Source organism: Pimephales promelas, chromosome 18 (assembly GCF_988280905.1).
Source record: "Pimephales promelas chromosome 18, fPimPro1.hap1.1, whole genome shotgun sequence".
Classification (NCBI taxonomy): Eukaryota; Metazoa; Chordata; class Actinopteri; order Cypriniformes; family Leuciscidae; genus Pimephales; species Pimephales promelas.
In genome coordinates, this window is record NC_142786.1 from 26,073,594 (window position 1) to 26,097,009 (window position 23,416).

The 23,416-nt window shown below is 40.9% G+C and overlaps 1 protein-coding gene across 18 annotated transcripts in view; it reads left to right on the forward strand.

Annotated features, from left to right (window-relative positions):
* The window catches only part of macf1a (microtubule actin crosslinking factor 1a), a 175,117-nt gene that overhangs the window by 124,339 nt on the left and 27,362 nt on the right, over window positions 1-23,416 (forward strand). For all 18 annotated transcript variants that reach the window (XM_089123253.1, XM_089123258.1, XM_089123254.1 and 15 more), the window contains 3 exons: window positions 615-1,122; window positions 2,125-3,119; window positions 4,275-4,775. In XM_089123253.1, coding sequence (XP_088979379.1) covers window positions 615-1,122; window positions 2,125-3,119; window positions 4,275-4,775 — 2,004 coding nt within the window. The remainder of the gene's footprint in view (window positions 1-614; window positions 1,123-2,124; window positions 3,120-4,274; window positions 4,776-23,416) is intronic.

Consider the following 23,416-nt stretch of genomic DNA (forward strand, 5'->3'; position numbering starts at 1 on the left):
CTTATTCAGCTTTGTATAATGTAATCTTTTTTATATATATACAATTTCTTAAAGCTGCCTATAGATTTACATGTTTTCAGTTCATCATCCACATTTTAACCCCCTTAACAGACAGACATCTCTGTTTAACATTTGTTCTAATCTGTGCTTTATTGAACATGTGTTCCTCTGGGCTCATAAGGAGTAGATTTCATTTGAAACAGGTTCTGGACACAGTCTGGAAATTGATTATTTATTATTTTAAACATTATTTTGGCTATTTTAAATTCTACTAAATCATTAAATTTTAGTAGGTTGGAATCTATAAATAGCTTGTTTGTTGGATGATAATAATCTGTTTTATTTATTAGTCGTATTGCACGTTTATGTAAAAGAAGAATTGGTTTTATTGTTGTTTTGTATGTATTTCCCCAAATCTCTACGCAATAAGTCATGTATGGCACTATTAGAGACTGATACAATATTTTTAAGGCCTTTGAATCAAGAATGTATTTTATTTTGGACAGAATAGCATGCATTACATTGACATTTAAAAAAAAAAAAACATTTTGTACTCAAAACTAATGGCTTTCACCACCAGTAGTCAATTTAAATGTATTTCTTTATCCCGTCAGTTCATGCTACGTGAGTTCGAGACACGGCAACCCCAGTTTGACCAGCTGACTCAGGCAGCAGAGGGAATCCTCTCTCCGACAGGAGACGATGGTTCTAGAGATGAACACGACCTAGAGGAGGTGAGGCAGGAGCTGGCAGACATTTCAAAGCAGTGGGGAGACCTCACCTCTCGCCTCACGGGCCGCTCGCAGAAGATCGACCAGGCACAGGGAACCAGCGAGCGCTACCTAGCCCTTCTCAGGGAGCTGTCTCAGAGTGTGGCCAATCTAGGGGAGAGGCTGGATGCGCAGGCCTCTCTAAGCGCTCAACCCGAAGCCCTACGTCGTAGGCTTCAGGAAACAGGGGAGATCCGCTCTGAGCTGGAACAGAGACGGGGTCAACTGGCCCAGGCTGAGCAGCTGTGTGAGGAGCTCAGCACAATTGTGGCCGAACCGTATCTCAGAGATGAGTTGCACAAGAGACTGGAGAGTGTGAGCGGCCCCCTCAAGAACCTAGAAGAACGGGCTGGTGAGTAACATTTACCGTAATGCAGGGTCAGAAATGAACTTTTCCATTAAGGGGCAATATTTGCCCACTGGAATTTGAATCAAATGTATAATTACTAGGGCCGTGACTAGATTAAAAAAAAATAATCAAATTAATTAGAGGCTTTGTAATTAATTAATCGAAATTAATCGCATTTTAATTGCATTAATATTTGAACTGAGAACAGTGAGAAGATTTTTTTTTTTCACATGGATTTTTAGTATACCATTGAATAATGACAGAATACATAAGCTTAAGCAAAAAAATATTGTTTATTTTTGTTCAACCAAGTCGAGCAGACCAGTGCAATTGTATATGTTTTGCGTTGAGGTGAAACTTGAGGGTCGATGTGACACAACCACGCTCTTGTTGACACTTCCATCCGTTAGTTTTTATAACAAAATTTCCCATCCACGGGACCAACCAAAGCGGTCTCGTCAGCTTCTTCGTTTAGGTTCACTGTGCACTAGGTTCAATACGTACATTTTTTGGTTTAATTAATTAAAGCGTTAAAGTCTGTAATTATAATTAATTAATCTCAATTAACGCGTTAAAGTCCAGGCTCTAATAATTACCGTATTAAAAATATGTGTGTTGTCTTATTTATAATACCTATTTTTAACAAATTATAATATTATTCAATTAGAATACAGCAACTGTTACCAATAAAATTTTAGCAACATTAACAAAAGCCATTTTACACAGCAAAGGTAGAACAGAAGCTACATCTGACATGGCATGTTTATGGAAAGGTGGAATACATGACTTTACACAAAAACTGCATCATAATAATAATAATAATAATAATAATACTATTTATTATAAACTTTAGTTGTATTTGATTTAGTTTAACTGTTCAGTTCTCTTAGTTCTGGGGTGAGACAATTCTGTTGTCATCACCAATAATCTCTCACCCTTCCATAATATGGTTTTGTGCATGTACTGTACATAAAAGTAACCGTCCCTCTCACTGCTGTCTTTCAGCTGATGGCTTGTCCCAGCTGCAGGCCGCCCTGTCCAGCACTCAACAGTTCCAACAGATGTTTGACGAGCTTCGTGGCTGGTTGGATGGGCAGGATGGGAGTCACACAGCTGGTATTTCTGATGCTCTTCCTTGCCAACCTGACACTTTGAAGACCCTTCTCGCCCAACAAGAAGATCTCCAGCGAGCCATGGCACAACAACGTGGATCCTACGAGCTCATCCAGGCCGAGGGGGCATCTCTACTGGCATCCCTCCCTCCTGGAGATGAGCGATTAGCCCTACAGACTCGATTAAACACCTTACGGCAAGACTGGGAGGGCATGAACCAGCAAACCACTGAGAAACACTGTCGAATAAAAGAGACGCTGTCCCGTGCTGAGCTGTACCAACAACATCACAATGAGCTTGTGCCTTGGGTTGCAGAATGTGAGGAAAGGGAGGCAGAGATCCACCCATCACTGGATCCCGCCGCCTTAGACGAGGCTTTGCAAAAGGCTAGACAGTTGAGCATGGACTTAGATCGCCGTCGCCCCCTCTTAGAGTCTCTGAACGCGGCAGCAGATCAGCTGCTGGAGCAGAGCTGCGTTGGTGAAGAAGAAGTGAGGGATGAAAAGGCTCAGCTTAACCGCAGGGTAGACAGCCTCTCTGAGCGACTACAGGGACGCACGGCTCAGCTAGAGGAGTTGGGAAGCAGACTGAAGGAGTTTGAAGAGGGCAGACTGGCTGTGGAGAGAAGGCTGGAAGCAGCCAAGCATCAGATTGAGGTTCAGGAGGCACTTGGGCCACAAGCTTGTAGCAACAAAAGCCTGGAGCGTTTGCGTAGCCAACAGGAACTGTTAAACTCTATACAGCCGCAGGTGGTGTACCTGCGAAACCTGGCTCAGGGGCTGCTGCAGGACGCACCCGAGATATCCGGGGCCGGCGAAGATGGCGGTCAGAGGCTAATGCAGCAGGCTTGTGATACCGAAAAAGAGTTTGAAGAAGTTACTGAGAAGGTGAGAGAATCTGCACATGATCAGGAGCCTCTGGAATGTGTCTAGACTCAGGCAGTAGTTGGGATGTTATATATAACCTGATGTGTAGTTCATGTCTGCGCTCATGCCGTATATGCTCAAAATGACTTTTACAAGTCTTTTTTTTTACTGTTTGTCCAGATTTGTCTTGTTTAATAGTTTGTAGTCAAAAGTTTAACATTGCCATTCAACTCTTAACAGGACTAAACTAAAATAATCATTAAATTATCCAAACAGAGTTCAGATCTGCTGGAAAGCACCTCTAAAAATAAAATAGTGTTTCTGTTCAGCTGAGGTTAGTTCGGTGTAGAGCCCGACCGATAAAGGATTTTGAAGGCCGATACCGATACAAATATTTGTTGGTTTTAAAATCCGATATTCCGATATATCGGCCGATATTTTTATTTTTTATGTTGTTTTTTTTTTCAGAAACGCACAACAAAACATTAACAGATTTCCCTAACATTAGTTATTTGTAGTTATTTATGACTTTTAACTAAAATAATATAATGCATTTTAATGAGAAGCTTGTTTCTTTTATTGTCACAACAGAACAGACTGGTGATAGTGGCATTAGCTAGCTTTGTGGTTAGCTAGTCTATGATGAGCCATAATTTAGCAATGGATAACGTCATACTGCAAATTGGAAAGCATACATTTTCAATATAACAGGCCAAGAAGAGATTTAATTGTTATTCAAGCAATGTATGTGTCTTGACCAACTCAATGAGTGTTGCAAACAGGGACGGTGTAGAGTGTTCTCTGGTGGACAAACTATACAACTCCAACACTCATGACATGGTTCAAGCGTGTTTCGTCCGTTTTTATTTTATTTTTGAAATATTAATTTATCGGCCATTATAACTGCCGATACCGATAGTTTGGAAAATGCCTAATATCGGCCGATATTAGGCATTTAGTTTGGCTCTAGTTCGGTGTTGATTCAGTTCGATTCAATAGTTTTGTAAGTTCAATTCAGCTATAAAGCAATTCATCTATGTCATCGTCCAGCTCAGTTGGGTTCGGGTAAATGATAGAAATCAAGAGAAAAGGTTGTTATTGTGAAATATTGTTATTGCTTGTTATTGTTTTTTTACCTCCATTTACCTGCATCTGTCCCCTTTCTTTTCCCAACAGACTGAGCAATGCTGCTCATCCTTGGAGTCCCGGTTGCAGGGCGTGGGAGAGGTCCAATCACATGTTCGAGATATTTTCTCCCGCCTGGCTGATTTGGATGATGAACTGGACAGCCTTAGCCCTGTGGGACGAGATGCTGACTCCTTGGCTTCACAGGCCGACGCCGTCAGGGGCTTCCTCAGCCGACTTGATGCCCTCCGTGCCGAGCTGGAGAGTCATGGTGGGGAATGCACAACTATGCTGCGCAGAGAGGGGAGCTCTCCTGATCTTCTGGCCCTCAGGAGAGAAACCGAAGCCCTAAACCGACAGGCTGGCAAGCTGAAAGAGCGAGGCCAGAACCGTCTGGCACTCATAGGAGCAGCAGAAGAACGCGTTAAGGAGTTCTACGCCCGACTGGCTGACCTACAGGGGCTGCTGGGACGGGCTGAGGAGGTGCTGAACACACAGGCCGTCGTTGGGACAGAAGTGGAGGTCATTAAACAGCAACTTCAAGAATTTAAGGTAGGAAAATATTTAGCAAGCTGTATATTTTTGCGTGTACTGTAGCTTTCATTTGCAATATCAGATTCTATTGTGTGCTATCGACTGTTAGCTAACAATATTCATGCCACAGGAGTCTCTAAGGCTTCAGTCTCAGAGGGGCTCAACCCGCCTACCTAAGCATGAGCTCATGTGGCATAGTCGTGTTTTTTCAATATCTAAACAAGGTCTAGCAAACCCCTCGTCATGCACGATGTGGTTTACCGAAGTATGACTTGTTCCTGAATCAACCACCCTACCTCTAAATTCAGTAGGCAATGTTTTGCAGATGATGCATGATGATGTTCCTGAACCAGCAAAGCTTTTGATCCAGGAACATGTCCTAATTGTGTAAATCACATAAGGCCAGGGCTGCATGGAGTGCGTGGGGGGATCAAATTTGGATTTTTCTGGAAATTGTGATTGCTATTTAAAATGTGATTAGAAAAAAAGCTCCAGGTTTGCCGAGCTTCTTTGTAGGGGTGCACAATTTGGACAATTAATGGTTGTCTTAACTACTTTATTTTCCCTATTAGCCCTCAACGCTTCTCTTTTGTAGCACTTTTTACAAGTTCTGCGTTCCCAAATCCACGTTATAAGCGTATCTCTAAATATTTATTTAATTAAATCGCAACTTTTGCAAGCCATATTGTGATTTTGGTTTTATTTTGATCAATAATCCAGCTACATCTGGCTCATGTTTGTTGTGAGCTTAGTAGGAATGTTTTCATTGACTATGCAAACTCTCAGGTGGACCCATTTGCGGCTTAAAAACTACAGAGCAATCTGAATTCAGTTGCACACACTCTCAGCCTCTTGCCCCTCAAGTGTGTTTGTTTAAAAGAGAAAAGCAAGAAAAATGTATCAATATCCGTGTGGTACTTTTAATATTTGTATTACTGCAGGGTGAAAGCACTATCCCTTGATAAATCCTTCTTTCCCAACATGTTTTTGCTGTTTTCCTCCTATCATCTCTGTGATGGTGGCGAGAGAATAAGGTGAGACATGTCAGCTCTTACTTAGAGTGGGCTGCCCGAGTTCACCTTTCCTCCCGTCCGTCTGATGAAATGTCTTTATCTCTCTTACTCATGCCTCTTGGGGGTGGTGAAAGAAAGGAGAGTGTGAGAGTAAAGAGCTGTAGGTGGAAGTGGGAAGGAATGGAGCTGAGGAGATGACAGATGTAGTGGGCGTCCGAGACCTCCAGGAGCAGGAGAGTGAATCAGTGCTATAGAAAATATGTCTTGCTGAGACTGAATCATTCCTTCCTCTGCCATGTTTGATTGCTCAACAACAACAGTATGCGTGGTGTTGAATTAGTCCAGTGACCTTTAGCTGAACATTTGAAGATTTTAAATGGCAACATTTATCATCAAAGACTTTTTGAAGTTCTTGGAATTTGGGATAAAGGGTGAAATTTGTCATTGTGTCATTTGTGTTCTTCAGAGACTTTATAATTTCATGCGAGGTAAATCTTCCATTGTGGGCTTACTGCATCCCTCTGTTCAGTGCCAACATTGAGAGCTCATTAATGATGTCACCACTGTGATGGACACTGAGATAAATCTGACCACACAACTAATCTGTGTCAAGCTATGGAAGCGTAAGAAGGGAGGAAAAAAAGAGCTGGGGACACTTTGCTGTATATCAGTCATGTGAATAGTGGAGAGACAATAAAATAGTTATAGATATACTAGCAGATTTATCAGTATATTATAATAATTTCTGAAGTATCATGTGACACTGAAGACTGGAATAATTATGCGGAAAATTCAGCTTTGCATCACAGGATTAAATGACATTTTAAAGTGTAATAATATTTCACAATTTTACTTTTTTACTGTATTATTATTATTATAAATGTAGCATTGGTGAAAAGACTGAGTTTTCAACTTTTGAGACTTTTCAACTTCTATCCTCATTAACATGCACCACCTGTGGAAGTCTTAAAGTCTTTCCACACACATTTTTTGAGTATTCTGTTTTTCCACTACTTGCTTGTCTCATCTAGGCGTAGCGGTCTAATAAAGCTCTCAATCAAATTTTTAACAATATGGTTGACTGAAAGCACGGCATTACCCATTTTCTCATCTTCTGCTTTTCTTTCTTTCTCCCTTATTCTCTCATGGGTGCTAAATGAATGCAGGTTGTGTAGATGTGATTAAGAGCACAGGCAGACAGACAGTGAGAGGGGCAGAAAAGGGACTAAATGGAGGACTAAGAATAAGTGGGTGTTGTTGATATGGTCAAGTGCATGTCTAATCAATACAGCGTGAAGTGGAGTTCAAGAATGAAGTCAAAGCCAGCACAGTATATAAAGTACAATGGGCTTCAGTCGTGCTGATGTTGAATCTTGGATACACTATTTTAACATCCAATCCATTATTTCCTACTAGATTTCGCTTTCTGTCAGGCAATATAGTTTTTAAAAAAATGTATTGAATTGAGTTTATTGAATAATCTTAATTGTCTTTCTCAATGCTCAGTCTGACTGCGATCAGCACAGATTCAGTCAGTGGTATTATAACAAAGGCAGTGGAAAATTACAGCTTCTCAATATTGTCTTGTGACCTTGAAATGGAGACAGCCACGTATCTCAAACTCTTGAAGACGGTACAAGACACAAATTGAGATATAACCGTAAAAATAATGAAATGTATATTATTTATTCATTGTATATCATATATTTTCATAAAGCAAAGCAACATAATGTTATGCTGCGGCATGAATATAATTTGTTACAGTAAAGAAGAAGCATTTTCACAAGTGGACTATTGAACCCCACTGTATGTATTTGTAGTCTAGAGGTTGTTTTTAGGAAGCTGAGGAGATGAGCTCTCATTCATTACAAAGAGGAAAAAGAGAAAGATGAATAAAATGCGTTCAGAAAGACATCCATGGGATACATCCAACTTGGCTTCAAGCACTTTTTCCATCTTCTCTGCCCCATTTCTCTCTTTTCGTCTTCCACTTTGAAACGAAACATCGTAAAATAAATGTGAGTGCAGCCCGTTCGTCTGCCACTCGGATAGTCTGCTCTCATTTTCGCCTCACTCCACGCAAGCCAGACTCCATTTCAAAGACACCAAATCCAAAATGATGTCATTGCTGAAAGGGGTGGAGAGGGGAGGGTGATCCTGTGTGTGTGTGTGTGTGTCTGAGAGGTTTTTTTGTTGTGCAAGCTTCGTCAGGGCAGCTGCGGGGGGCATGGGGTATTAAGAGAAGGTGTCAGATTAGTCAGTGTCATTGTTTAGCTTTTCAACAATGAGTGTATTGAGATGTTGTGGAAATCGGTCGGAGAGAGCCGGGGCTTTTCACACTTCAATGTGAAATGTCTAGCCGGTGTCGTCCAGTGTTTCCTGTTCTCATATTTATCAGCAGGCGTGTGCTCTAGGGTGACATGTAGACGCAGAAGGTGTGTTTGTATGTTGTGGGAGTGTGTCCGCAGGTCCATGTGTGAGAATGTTTCTAATTCCAGTCCGTGTGGAGCGCCCGGCATCCCAGCTGTCTCCCCACCCTGAACCCTGGAAACACACACACATGTACACATAATCAGGGTGTGGTTGCCCCCTCCTTAAAATTCTTGTCCCTTACGTACCCTTGTGTGCTCCCATGTCGCTCTGTCCCAGAGCAGCTGAGGCTTGAGCCTGCGGGGCCGGATGAAGTGCTAGATTGGAGTAAAGCGAGGGCCCCTTGTCCAACTGGGAATTCCTTCACAGGGCTGTTGGGATGAGGGAATGGCTTCTAAATCAAATCAGGTTGTCCACACTGTCCTCAACCTTGCCGCTTATATCTTTACTCCTTCCATCACTCCATCACTCTTGCTGGTTTGTCTATTTTTATCGACCTCTTTTTACGCAGTTTGAGATTTTCTTCCACATAAACAACTGTGGAGACTGTCATGACCTGCCCGGCCCCCACCCAAACCTTAGGGGTTTCCCTTTAACTCATCAATCTTGTGGCCTCCCAGTCAAATAAGTAGATTAGCACTTTCCTGGAAGAATGAATTTATCACTATTGCAACAAGGTAATGTAATGTAAAGTTCTTACAATGAGGTATATTAACATCCGTCATAGAAAAAATCTGTCATATTTCAGTCCAAATTAAAATTAAATAAAAATGTACATTTGTTACTGATACAAGTTCGTATAAGTCTTATATGACCATTATAATAATAATAATAATTTTGGTTTTTCAGTTAATCACAGTTTATACTTCCAAATCAGTGTAATGGAAAAAATATTCCTGTTATTTTTCCAAATATATATATATTTATTTGGATGTAAATATTCTTTTTTTACTGTAATTACAATAAAATTCTTCAGAAGTGAAAAGTGATTCAATAATCTACTGAACATTTCACAATGCTAAATATTATATAGTACTTTTCCATGAGCTTTGATAAAAGAGTTATGTAGGGTACGCTTTGTATGAACCTTACCCGGATGAATCAGGCCTAGTTAGATATCAGTCTATGATCGTGGTGATACTGTATGTTTTTGTAGCCTCTGAAAACTTTTTTATGGTTAAGCATTCCTGTGCCATGTCTTATCAATCTCTGGTGTCATTCTAGTGTAATTTCCATTTCTGCAGTTTCCCTAGAACATCTTTTACCTGTAAATATATCATTTATATCAGTTTGCTCATATTCAGTGGGGGTTGATTAAATTAGTATAACATGGTTAGACTAATCTGATGATTTATTATATCTAAATTGACCCGGTTCTAAACATCAAACACTGGTATTTGATTGTGCATGCACATATGTGTGTTATGTCATGCTCTCTCTAGCTGTTCCCATTGCCTGATATTGTTTCAGCTGTTGTGCATTACTGTGGCATTCCATAGAAAAGCCCACTTTCCCTTCCAGTTAGTCTCAATTATCTCACCAACAGAAATAAATAAGAACTTAATGTAAATAGGGTTACTCCACTGACATTTGGAAATAATTACCAAGATAATAATCAATGTTTTGACTGAAGTTAAATGTGGGAACAAGGTTGTGATTTACATGGTTTATTTTTTTCCTAAATAACAGCTTTAATATGAACTAAATGCTAAGCTTTAGGTTAATGCTTTATAATGTGTTCATTAATACATTCAAAACCTATTTTATTGCTTCAATTTTGTGGCAAGACCAGACTCTTTTCTTTTATCTCAGCAGAGCTGTTTGTATTCCTGTCTCTGCTCCATATGTCTTTGTGTCTGTGGTGTTGAGAGAGAACAATGCACACATTGAGTCATTCAGGTAAAGCCATGCTGGTTAATTATAAATCTACTGCTGAGATAGAGAAAATGACAGACACGCTACCTGGTAACCAGTGTGGCAAAGGGAACGAGAGAAGAGGGGGGTAAATGAACAACTGAAACAAACAGATGAGGCTTTCAGTACCTTTTCACTTATAGTGCAATCAGGCAGGAAGAGAGAGAGAGTAGCAAGAGTAGTGAGTTAGCAACAAAGATAAAGAAGGAAAACAAAATCAACAGGTGCTCTGCTGAGGCAACAAATAGCCTTCTAAGTCAATAATGTTCTCAGGCCTCGTGCTTGTTTTGCTGAGTGACCACCAGTCTTTAAATGGGGCCGCTTTAGTACAAGACACAAAGCACAAGTAGCACTTTACCTATGCCAATCAGTTCAGTTCCAACTAGAGTCTGTGTAGGGGATTTTGGGGTTTGAACCCCTCCCTCTTCCTGTCTGAGTCAAGACTGTGACTCTTTAACTAGGCGCGACTGGCCAAATGACCAGTCACTGAAAGAATGAGGAAAAGTAGAGTGGGGGATGCACCAGTCAAGCAGTCATGAATTTAATTGATATAAGGAAGTGCAATGAGAAGATGAGGGTTTAGACTGGTTACACGTACTTAGATTCATTGTTTTGGTCTCTTACTTTGTTTTGTTTGCAAATGTATTTTGTATTATTGGGTCTGGGATGCACATGTGTCCGGTTTCGAATTTGCTGAGGATTACGGCTCACTGAAACCTAGTTTTATGTGGTTAGAGGGAGAGAGCACAAGCACTAGCAAAATGGACAACAAACCTCTTTTGTTTCTGTAGGGAGGTTTGTGTTAGAAGCAGCCATAACAGCTGCAACCCAACTGACACAGAGGGGTAAAGAGTTTATAAAAAAGACCGAGAATTTAGCTTGCTTGATATGCAGGCCACGGGGAGCGTGGTGTTTCAGAGCAACAGTTAGATATCTGAAGACTAACAGGCCCCTCCCCCACTTCATGTGTGTGTGTGTATTTTTCTGCATGCATTGGTGGTTTTTGGACAGAGTGCCACGAAGTATAGGCAGACAGGCGATTGGTGTTTATTCTCTGCTGGAGCTTCTTAAAGGAATATGTACACTGTCCCTTATTGAGTCTAATCCCAAACCCGTATGACTTTACTTTTTCCCAGAACACAAAAGGAAAGATTTTGAAGAATTTTCCATGCAATCACAATGAATGAGTATTAAAGCCTTTCAGCAGGGGCTTGTGAGCTATATTCCAAGTCTTCTGAAGGCATATGATTGCTTTGTGTGAGGAATGCATCGAAAACGTTTTTGACATGTAAATGATTCATTAGAGAATGTCCAATTTATCAATGAAAAATGATGTATATATCAAATCAATCTATTTGTATAATATAACACAAGTTGTATTGGCCTGTTTTCATGCTACTATTTTGTCCTTTTTGAAGCTTTAAAGCTTAAGTCCCTATTGAAAAAAACATGGAAAACATATGTTGCACAGAAGAAGAAAGTAATGCAGATTTAGAGAACATGATCAATTTTTTTAACTATCCCTTTACACTCTAAAGGAAGGATATATACAGAGTTGCGATCTGTGCAATAAAACTAAGAAAAATGAGATGCAAAAAATTACACACAATAATATTGAAAGCTCACACTTTGTACTCCCATTTCGTGCTGGTCTGGGTCGGTGGACCCTTCACGGTGGAACGCTCATTCATTTTTATGTTATGTTATCCTGAAGCACCTCATCAGAGGCCCCAGTACCCCCCAGCCCCCTTATGCTCTCTCCTGACAGGATTGTGTTACAGAAGAGTAGCAGACGGGAATGCACAAGTGGGGGGGTGTGAATATGCCAGACTTTTGTATGTCCTTCTGTATTGTTTTGCTGTTATAGAAGGCCCATCTTAAAAAGGGAGGGAGGTTACTGAACAGTGAGAGGGTGAGTGTGTGTGTGCAAGGGATTTTTGCTTCCACGTATGGCAGTTTATTTTAGGGGGGGGGGGGGAGAAGGGCAGCCGTTATTTCTTTAAATCCATCTTGCAAGCTCCCTCCTCTTTCCCCCACTCACCACTCCCACTTTAGTTATCGTTTTCACTCTCACTTTTCCTGTCTGTTTATCTATTGTGCTCTAGAGTTTGTGGTTTGCTTCAGGCTTTTGCTCTTTTTTGAGTGGGAGTGTTTATCCCAGCTGATTCAGGTTTAGATTACAGCAAAGTGATGAATATCACTATTACAAACTGAAAATGAGCTTTATCATTTACTCAGTTGACTCATTGAAGCTCACTGTACACATGATAGAAGAAAACTCTTAGCGAGAGCATGTAGCCCTCTCTTTTTCAACACCGCTTAGTTTACATAGATGGTTGCTATAGAGCTTAGAATGTGATAAGCTGCTCCTGTTATCCAGTGATTCTGCAGAAACATAGTCAGATCCCAGATTGGTCACTCCCACTGACTCCATGGTCCCTCCTCCCACTCACTTTATCTTGGGCTCACTCCTCTAGCCTTGTCTCGCGTGTTTTTTTGGAAGGGGAAACCGGCATGATTGGACCACTTCCTGTGTTTTAAAACCACAGCAGGAAACAGAACAAACGGAGCTGGATTCAAACAAAAACAGAGAGAGAGAGAGAGAGAGAGAGAGAAGGGAGAGAGAGCAAGAGAAAAAAAGAGAGGCGAATTGTGTGTGAGAGAGAGAGAGAGAGAGAAGGGGGGAGTGAACGAGAGAGGAAAACTGGGAGATTTTTTTAGCAGCTGCAAACCATTTCAGCTGTGAAGTAGCTTTCGAACAGACAGAGAAAAGCGTGTATGAGAAAGAAAGCCTGCACAGGAAGAAATCAGAGAAAAGAAGAACAAGAACATCCGTGGATCCTAGCTGTGCTGTGTTTGGAGTATTGAAAGAAGAAAATAAGAGAACAGGGAGTGTGTCCGGGGATTGTCTGGGAATCACAGTGCCTGAAGTGCAAGGCAGCACTTGGAATGAAGCTCTGTCTGGGTCTCTGCCTTCTGGATACAGTCCCTTGACTCTCAACTCTCTCCCCGGCTGAACTGGACTCACTGGATCTACATACCCTCAACCCTTCTGGACACAGACACCTTTTGGACCCATATATTTTCCCCCCAAGTGCTGAATGAAAGGATTGCAACAACAACAAAAAAACATTTTCATGTTTGAAGAACGTCTTTTTTACTTTAAATATGAAATGAACATGTCACAAAGAGTGTTGGATTTCATTGATTTCAATCCCTTGTGCTCAGTCTGCTGAAGAGGGCAAGATAAAAGAGAAGGATGAAGTATTTCAGGCACAGATGGCTTCTCTTCCTGACATGCTCTATTAATGCTTCATTATAGGATTAAAAAGAGGAAGCAGAAATTGATAAAGAATACACAGCAGGAAAACTGGTAGGACTGTCGGAAGAGTGAGTCTGTTATGGTTTTTATAATTGTTTCTTTTAAATATCTTTAGTGTTATCAAGTAACTTTACAGTATTTTTTTTTTTTGTTTGTTTATATGTTTTTTTCAAGATGCCTTGTTTTTCGGAATACTTCCAAGGAATTATGTCTATTACATTATGCTCTTAAAAGAAAAGGGAGATGAGAGACAAAATCTCCTGACTGGCACTTTTTGTTTTTCTTTGTCGAACTCAGTTTTATGTAACAGAGTGTGGATATCTCACCTTAAAAGGAGTCTCATACAGCTTTGGCTGCTGCTCTTGGAGATGGTGAAAGTAGCTGAAGCCCCACATTGATTTTTCCTGTTGTGGCAGCAGGAAGGAGAGTCGAGAGGAAGCAGCACTAAGGAAGGAAAGGATTTGGGATTTTGCTCTTGTTTTGAGGGTTTGGACTCAGAAGGGAAACAAAGGAATATTCTCCAGAAGGGATGTTATTATTCTAATATGGATTTTGGATGTCTCACTCAGACACTTACCAGCTTTTTGTATATTTTTCTTACCATTGATATGTTGCTGCACAGATTTATCCATGCAAAGGAGACATTTCTAATGCATTTCAGCATTGCACGTGCAGATGCCGACATGTAGCTCTGAATCAAGAGCTTGGACCTTTTTTTACTTGGATATTTATGCTGGATGTTGAGCATCATAACAGATTGTATACTGAGAATTCAGTGCATGACTGTATGTGTGTGTTCAGAACCTCACTAATACTCACTGCAGGCTTTGTTTGTGGAATAGTAACCATCCCATCTCAGCCCCTTGAGGGCGCTGTAGTTTGGGATGGGAAAACCTCTGAGCCGCCCGGACTGCTTGCGGCAGAACCCCAGGTGCCTTGGGAAGGGCGACGATGAGGAGGCATATATTGAGGACTGCTATGTACCCCAGCGCTCAATTTATGACACCATGCGCATCAATGAGCAGATTGATCAAGGCTCAAAGCTCAGCCAGCCTTCTCGCAGCACACTGGGTTCAGGGGGTGGTGAGGGAAGTACACTCTCCAGCAATGGGACTTTGGGAGCCGACATATGTGGAGTATTTGTTGCACGAGGAGGGCCTTCTGATGCAGGTGTGAAAAAGCTGGATGAAAGAGTTATTTTTGATGCTCTGAAACTCACCGGTGACCCTCAGAGTATGTCACCTGTCGGAGGAGTCGGCTCTGGAGTGGTTATTCCTGCATCAAATTCAGCTGCTGTTGGGGCAGCTGTTGTGACAAAAAGGAGGCATCAGGGTGGTGACAAGAAGGACAATCCAAATCGGCGCTCCTGGAAAGCTTTTATGCCCCCTACTTACCCTGAGTTTGCAGAACGTTTAGAGCTTTCACCTGGAGAGAGTGGAGAGAAACGTCTGTCTGGGGCTGGAATCCCAGTTTCTCCTCTCCATCCTGTGCCATCTTTACTAGCCTCATCTATTCCTTCTACGTCATCGCCACCTTTGACAACACCTTTCTCACACTCCCCTGTCTCATCTGGAGGTCCTCAAACTCCACCTGTCTCTAGCTCTCCTTCTTTCACTCCCACTGTTAGTCCAATTCCCCCTCATCTTCCTCATCCCCACAGAAAACAGCCACTCCAACTGCACTCTCAAAAACTTGCTACTGCTCTGCACTCTCCCTCAAAAGAACAACCACCCTCAGAGACTACTACTTGTGCTCAGCCGGACACTCCACAACCTAGTCCTAGTATCTCTCAACAGGCTGAGAGAAAAAGCGGCGAACAGAGTGAACCAACTCCTGCCTCACTGTGTGTTAGAAGTATCTCAGAAGAACCACCACAAATCTGGGATATTACTGCAGCTCGAACCTCTGATAATGAGCGAGACTCACCACTACTGGAACATGACCAAGACACTGTTCCACTAATACCTCCAAAACCAGTATTTTGTCCCCCCACTAAAGCCCGTACCTGGCCCCGCAGTATGAAAGGCAGTAAAAGGTCACTTGGGCATGGAAGGGTTCTCCCTATCCTACCCCCACTGCCCCCAATTCTTGGTGAGGAGAGTGATGAGGAATCTTTGTACCTGTTGGATCCTCCATCCCCTTTCCTGCAAGAAGGAGAGGGACTTAATTATGGGGGTTTGCCCCTGTCTCCCTGTATCAGTCAGGAGGGTGGTGAGAATGGTTTATTGGGCTGGCCACCTCCTACTGTTGGACTAAGAGAGAAGACGGCCTCTGAACTTTGCTTTGAAGAAGATGAACGCAGAATCTTGCAAGAGTTAGAGGAGGATGAGATGGATAGAGAGCAAGAAAAGAAAGAAGAGGAGGAGAGACTGGAGATGGAGGAGAGAAATTGGCAAGCAGTGTTGAAACTGGAGAGCAGTGAAACATGTGGTTTATCTTGGGAGGTAGAAGAGGAGGAATCACAGTTACAAGACTGGGAAACGCAACAACTTGCATCCTCAGGCCACTGGCCCCTTTTGACACCACCTGTAGGATTTGGAGGCTCAGAGGCCCCTAGTGCTTCCCCCTGCCCCAGCTCAGAGGCAGGTTCAGACGAACTCTTTCTTGAGCTGGAAAGACAGTGTTTGGAAGAAGACGCAGACAAATCAAATGTTTCTGAGAAGAGGGATCTTTCTCACACTTCTGAATACTCGGATACCTGTGACAAATTTCTTGAAGTAAACATAGATCAAGCTGATGCCAGACATGAATGTGACATCACAGAACTGTATGATGAAGATTGTGTTGTGACGTCATCACATGACATCATACATCATGTAGAGCACACAGATCAGACTGAGCCACGTGTAACACAAATGAATCAAAACTCACCAGAATGTGCACAAAGCTGCTTTTCTCTTGAAGATATTGACCAAAGCCAAGACCAACTAAAAATATGTATTCCCTGTAATAGTGAAGGTAATAATCTTGATCAAAATAATACTTCATATATAGCTGATGCAGATGCTTTAGATTCTGAATCAAGTGATATTCAAACCTTACACCAAGATAGGACTGTTCCATCTGACACAATTCTGACTGTGAGCTATGAGCAACCAGATAGTTATTCAGATATAGTCATTGGAGCTTCATCAGATCATGAACAGCAAGAGCAAGAGGAGGTAATGAAACAAGATGAGACATCTGACATTCATATCTCCTTAGAGCATGGATTTTCCCCCCCAGAGAATTTGAATGCAGATGTTGAATGCAATATGAATCTTGGCATCTTTAAGACTGATTTGGAAGGGGTGGAAATTGAGGAAAGTTTTCACCAGTCTCCAGAGTGCTCTGTCTTGGAAGATGAGGCAGAAAGTGAAGTTAGGAACAGTCACTGTGAGACTGTCTCTCATGAGGATACAGTTTCCTCTGAGCCTGCTCAAGTAACTATGGAAATGACTTCTGACCAAGAGGGAGCTTTTTTAAAATCAGAGAAAGAAGAGATTTCAGTCTCCATGGAAGTATTTGTTGAAGAGGAGGTGTCATCACATGAGTGGGAAGTAACAGAGGCTGTTCAGGGGACCACAAGTACACCAAAATCAGATGCCTCATACTCACAGTTAGACTCTCCAAATATCAGTATTGAATCTGCTCCACCTTCCCCTCTGCCCCTGAACACGACTACCACTAAACACGAGTCAAGAACAGCAGGACTTGAAAGCAAAGATGGTGATGCTTTTGTTGCAACAGACAGTTTTGTTTATTTAGCTGTGGCTGTGCCACCTCAGTATCATCAGGATGGTCCCCCATCTCCATCAGTGGAATCAGGTCCTCCGAGCCCCCTCCCAAAATGCTGCCCTGAGCCAGAGGAAGGGGCCTTTCTCTCTTCCGATAGTTTTGTTTACCTGGCAGCCCCTGAGCGGCTTGTGTCTGATGGGGGCTCTGCCTGTGAAGACTGTCAGGATTTGGACTCTGAGTCAGAGGAGACCCGATCAGGTGTTGACTTTGTACTTGGTTCAATGACTGGGGATAGTGAATGGGACTCGGATGGATCAGGCTTAGACACTGTGCACCAACAGAGGGACCAGTGGGAGCAACTAGAGCCAGGCCTTTTATATGGTCTTTTTAACGAGGTAGAGAATCAGACAAGCTCTCAGGAGGGTGTGGAATCATGTGACCATGACTATGAGGCCACCTGTGAAGCAAGATCTATGGAAGAAATCTCACCACTAAAACATGACCTTGTTTTGGACACAAAGGTAAAATAACCTCTTAAATGTATTGTTTTTGGTGGTCAGTGCAAAGGTAACTGTCAGTTTATAGGTTGACTATTCCAAACCAGCTGGTCCTTTTGGTGACCAGAAAAAAAACTTTAGAGCAGCGACTCTCAAAATGTGTTCTGCATGTTATTGATTAAACGATAGGCCTAAATAAATAAATAACTGTAGTTAGTTTAATTGAAAAATAGAGGCTAATATATAAGATATGGGGTATAAAGTAAGGGTAATTTTGGTGCCAAACTGTTGGTAATGGTTGGAAATAGTCAGTAGTTTTCCATAGTGTTCCCATAGTACGTTATACCCATAGTGTGTGTTTGCTTTAAAAAACATGCTTTTATTGAACAATAATGGAGCATATTTTGTTGGAAAATGAATCATAAAGCTTGATTTGTTCACAAGTTTTGTTTTTTATCCGACATACAATAATTTTAGTGTGTCAGTAGGAAATATAATTTTACATTTCCAAAAATTCCTTTTGGCAGTAATTGTAATAATCCAGTGAGATTTATAAGTATTTGGCTTAATTATGTTTTTGTTTTGTTTTTAAATACTAATATGCCTAAGACTTTTGCACAGTACTGGTATACACCTTTGCCTTAATATTCAAGCATATCCTTTTATTGATCCTTCTGGTCCTTAAAAGTGTGTTTGTGTTTAGTTTGGGGATAACATGAACACAACCAAGCTCGTTGAGTTAAAAAAGCATGCTTACACCAAGGTAGTCAAACCCTAGTGATCGGTTGTGTGTTTGGTTTCAGGCAAATGGGTTTGTGCACACATTTGCATGCGTTTGCTTTTTTCTGCCTGTTTGAGCACTGCTTTGTCTAAGTGTGAGCACACTGTGTTCGAATAAGATTTAGGAGTCAAAAAAAAAACAGACAGGAATGTTTTTTGTAAATACATGTTAGATTTCTTGACATAATGTGAGTGTGCGCTTGACAGTCTCTCTTGGCTATCGTGAGAAGACCCGTGTCTGCTCTGTTTCACAGTGACAGTGGCTGGTGGCCGAGAGACTGCCTGTTAGTTCTTAAGCTTTCTGGATGGTTATTGCATTACTATCAGCCTGACTGATCATCCACATCTCATTTGACCCTCTGCCCGGGCCAAATCTGCCTTTCTGTATGGTCACTCTCTAAATGTAATCAGATGCAGGAACCCTATCAGGCTGGATTTGGGTACAGAGGATTAAAGCAACTGGGGGACTGAACAGGATCAGCTACTGTAGCAAATTATATTTAAGCTGGTTTGGGATAGAAAAAAATTAAACGAGAAGAACAAAATTACTGATTTGTCGTTCGTTGGCAAAATATAACGCTAGACAGTAGAGACCTTTATGTTAGGCAACCATAGACAACTGCTTCTCCATCTTTCCACAGTTTCAAAAATTACAGTGCGTCACGCGAGTCGGCGTGACAGCTCGCTTTCGCTCTCTGCGTAGGAAGCTACAGACACTGTTTTTGAAGTGATTTAACATTATATTTTGACCCAGTGGGTTGCAAAAATCTGCATATAATTAGGAAAGTGAGGACTGTGTTTATAACATGATCTAACATAATATTTGACGTTGCCCAGGGCCCCTTAGATGTCATGTCATGTGCCCCTGGGCAAGTGACCAGTTGCCCTAATGGTTAATCCGGACATGGTTGGCTGTCGTCCAGTGCCAAACTAACTCAAAATCTCTTCCCACTTCAAATCCTCCTCTTTTCTTCCCAGCTGCAGTCTGATGGTGCTGCAGTTGAGATAAGGAAGTGAGAAATAAACATCAGGCCCTGTAAGAAGAGACACATTTGGCAGTAACACACAAACACTTTATAAAGTTGTTGGAAATGTAAACAGATGATAAGGACATGTCAGTCCTATCAAGGCAGGGGCAGACTCTCGCCCCCGCAATGCCAAAAGCCGAGGGAGTCGACCACAGACCTCAGGAAAGATCTTTGTAATCTTTTGGAGCTGCGCTCCGTTACGGCCAGTCTCCAGTGAAATTGCACACTTGCAATGGGTGCTGATTTGGAGGGTAAAGTTAGAAGATTTTGCAATAGCCTGATCATGAATGAACAAAGAGTCTCTATGGCAGAACACCTGGTAGTACTCAAAATAAGAGATGCATGAGCAATAAGAGGCGTCAGAAGAAACATCTGAAACCCACACTCATTTTTGAGTCTGTCCAGGGTAGAGTTTTAGAGACGGTCAGGTAAACAGACACACACTGATACGCACAGTGGAAAGGGAAGAGCAATCAGGGTGGGAGTGAGCACTGTTATGGCAACTGTGGGTATATTTGATTGTTTGGATAGTGATGACCGTAAAAAAGACAGTGTGGGAAACACCTGTGATTAAAGACTTCTACAAACAAAAGAGTTTGAGCGAACCCCGTGGCCCCGTCGGCACAACAATGGCCATAACAAAGCAGTCACATATGCTGTTGGGGTGTAACGATATTCGAAACGAACCGAAAAAAACGTGATACACCACCCACGATACTTATTGCGATGCTTTCAATGGGCCTCATGTCTTATGTTTACAACGAATATTGCGCATTGTAGACTAACCACCATTGACACTCTATAATAGCAAGCTCCATGTTTTGTTACTTTCGATAATAAGCAAGATGTAGTCTTTGAAATTATGTCTTTTTGATCACAAAATTCAAACAATAAATGCCGTTTTGGTGCTCTTAGATGTGGCGTGACAGATCACTGTACTAGCTGTACTATGCGAATTACGCGATTATCTCTTCCTCAGTTACAGAATAAATATGAATGGACACCCGATGGTTTGTTGAAAGATAGGCTACAGTATACTTACTGAAAGGCATCATAACTCGTGTAATCGCGCAATCAGTGTTTCAACAGCGGAAATACATCAATAAAACGCTTAATTTTTAATTTTTTACCTCAGGCAAGTCATTCAGTGTCCACAGCTTGTTGGTTCGCTAACTCTTTCACTAAATAAATTAGCCGATACATTGTATTTTACTTAACCTGTTAATGATATCTTGATTTAATGTATGTTTAAAATGAAAATAACAGCAACTGTGTAAATTATTATATTTCAGTCACAAATTAGAGTAAAAACAAATAAAATGTCTTATGTGCAGTACATGTTTCCATACAATTTGTTATTTGAGTGTTGATTATTAATATATCTAAAAATAAATATCAACTGAATTTAGGCTAAAGCAAATTCCAAATTCCAACTGAATTTAGGCTAAAAAAAAAAAAAATCTGAGACGGCAAAATCGCGTGATGTACCAAACTGTCAGGTTTGTGTATCGTTACACCCCTAATATGCTGTAAACTCATTGACTGTTTTCAACCTAATTTGCTAAGTATGTATTAATGGAACCATGTAGATTATTTCCTTATTAAAACATGTGGGTCAGATAAAATGTAGTCATCCAAGGTCCTTTGAAAAGGAAACGGGGTAAAGAGGGGCTGAGGGACCGGAAAAACACAGGAGGTGAAAGCAAAGACAGGAAGAGTAGGACTGGAGAGAGTCTCTATAGAAAAAGAAAGTTGCTAGAGGCTATGTTTTCAGTGATTTGAAAGAAATTATATTATTGTGATATTAAGTCCAAACTGACAAGACCTCTTTTCTTTTTTTCTAATTTAATTTGATGTTTTTAGACGTTTATAGCCTTGAATTTCTTATGCTTATGCTCTGTGTCTAATGCAATTAAGAATTCCATGCCCGTCTATGCTACATTTGTAGTACAAAAAAAAAAAAAAAATTACCTTGAAATTTCCATGAAATCAGACATATACAGCCTTTTTTTATCTAGCAGTACATGCTCATGTGTAACGTTTTTTTTTTTTCACTCTTACCATGAATTTTAAATAAATACCAGCCAGAAGTTTGACCACACTTCAAAACAGAAATGATAAAGTCATCCACATTATACAATAATGCAAATAGAAGTATAGGAAATATGCAGTGACCAAATGGTGGTTATCAAAACTGTTATATTCTGATCTAAAAAAATACATAGACTCAATTTTAAGATTTTCATTAAAACAAAGCATCCACGCATTTGTCCAAATTTGACTGGTACTGTAATTTTGTCTGATTGATTTTATCTTGCCTAAAAATGGAACAATAATTCATTTCTTGTGATGCTTTCAGATACAATATAAGGTTTAGAAAGCTCAGCAAACATCAGCACATAGTGTGGGGTATATATGTTAACTCCTATCTAGCTATCATAATATTTTCTTTAGTGAAATGTGGGCATACCCGCTTAAACAGTGTGGAGTTGTGGTTTGAAATGAAGAGAAAGAAACAAAAGATTCCAATGGCGGTGATGTTGTGGGTCGGCGGTATGATGGAGTGCTGCCAGTAGCTAAAAGTGATCTGTGGGGGTTCAAATGAGAAACAAAAGAGTTTAAAAGTTTGGTGACAAAAGAGAAAGAGAGTGCTGGAGAGATAAGTGTGCAGCAGTCCTGTTTATGCGTGTGTGCATGTGACTGGGCTGCTGACCAGATTGGTTGAGAGTGTTTGAGTGGAATGACTGGCATCCTAGATATTTTCCAGAGGTCTGCATTACAAGAGTCAAACACTCTCTGAGAGAACGAGTAAAGAGAAGAGAGTTGACCTCTTTCTGTTGTTGTTGTATGGATATGTATAGCTACGTCCTACTTTCATGTGAATATGGCATCTTTGTTTGGATGTCTGACAAACTAAATTCCCTCTCTTTCTGTTGTGAATTATTAATCATAGCGCAAACATGTAGATATATTATTATTTCATGAAATAATGAACGGCTTTCCCTTGGATTTTGCCACATGAGTTGTGGAAGAGCTGCTACAGATGCAGATGAATGGAGTTATTTTTGTGCTTGTGGGTGAAAAGTGCCACATGTGATGAATGATCAGGATTAAAAACGGGAAATGGCTCCAAGTGTACTTACCGTGGGTAAAGAGGAGGAGGCCTAGATGATAGATTCAGGATAATGTTAGACAGGATATAGAAAGACAAAAGGGGACCAAACACTTCGTTGCGCAGACGCATAAGCTTTCACAGTCCCGTATACTGTTGACGAGAGGGTGGAGCAGGTTGAAGCTGTGGCTTATTGTTTTGAGGCCGACAGACATCCTGTTTAAAGCAGGAATGAAGTCCCCAACTGCAAACAAACTACATACACTCATATGCAAAGCACTTAAATATACACAGGCAAATGATGGTGGATTATATTTAATTGCAATGCTCATTTTTCCTTAGATTTACAGTTAGATTACTTTTGCCAGCATGTAACACTCAAAGTTAATATTTAAAAATACTCATAATTTAATAACTTTTATCTTTAAAATTAATCACACTGTGCATTTATATGCTTTCCGAGTATCCCTACTTTTCAGTAAGATGTTTGAATTCGTAGTAGTCATAAAACAGTAGGCAATAAAACACCCGGATGACCTACAACTTTTGGTGAGTTTCTGGAGTGTGCATCCAATGGACACTTTTCTATATTTTCTACCATAAGGCTACCGGAGAGGAGTTGTGGAGTTATACTGTAGGTCACACAACAAAGCCAGCTTAGCGGATGTAGTATGTCTGAATTTCAATCATACTTTTTTATTGGTAGCAAAGTTCTACTTACTCACTCCAAATAGATTTAGTAAGGACATTTTCCTGTTGAATATTGTGATGAGTCACATTACCAAACTAAAATTGGTTTCATGATGATGCCAAACTTCTCTTAGGTAACTGCTGGTTATGGTGTTGGTTAGGGGTATTTGGCAACCTGCTTGTGGGGAACCACTGTGTTGGATATTCTGTCAGAGC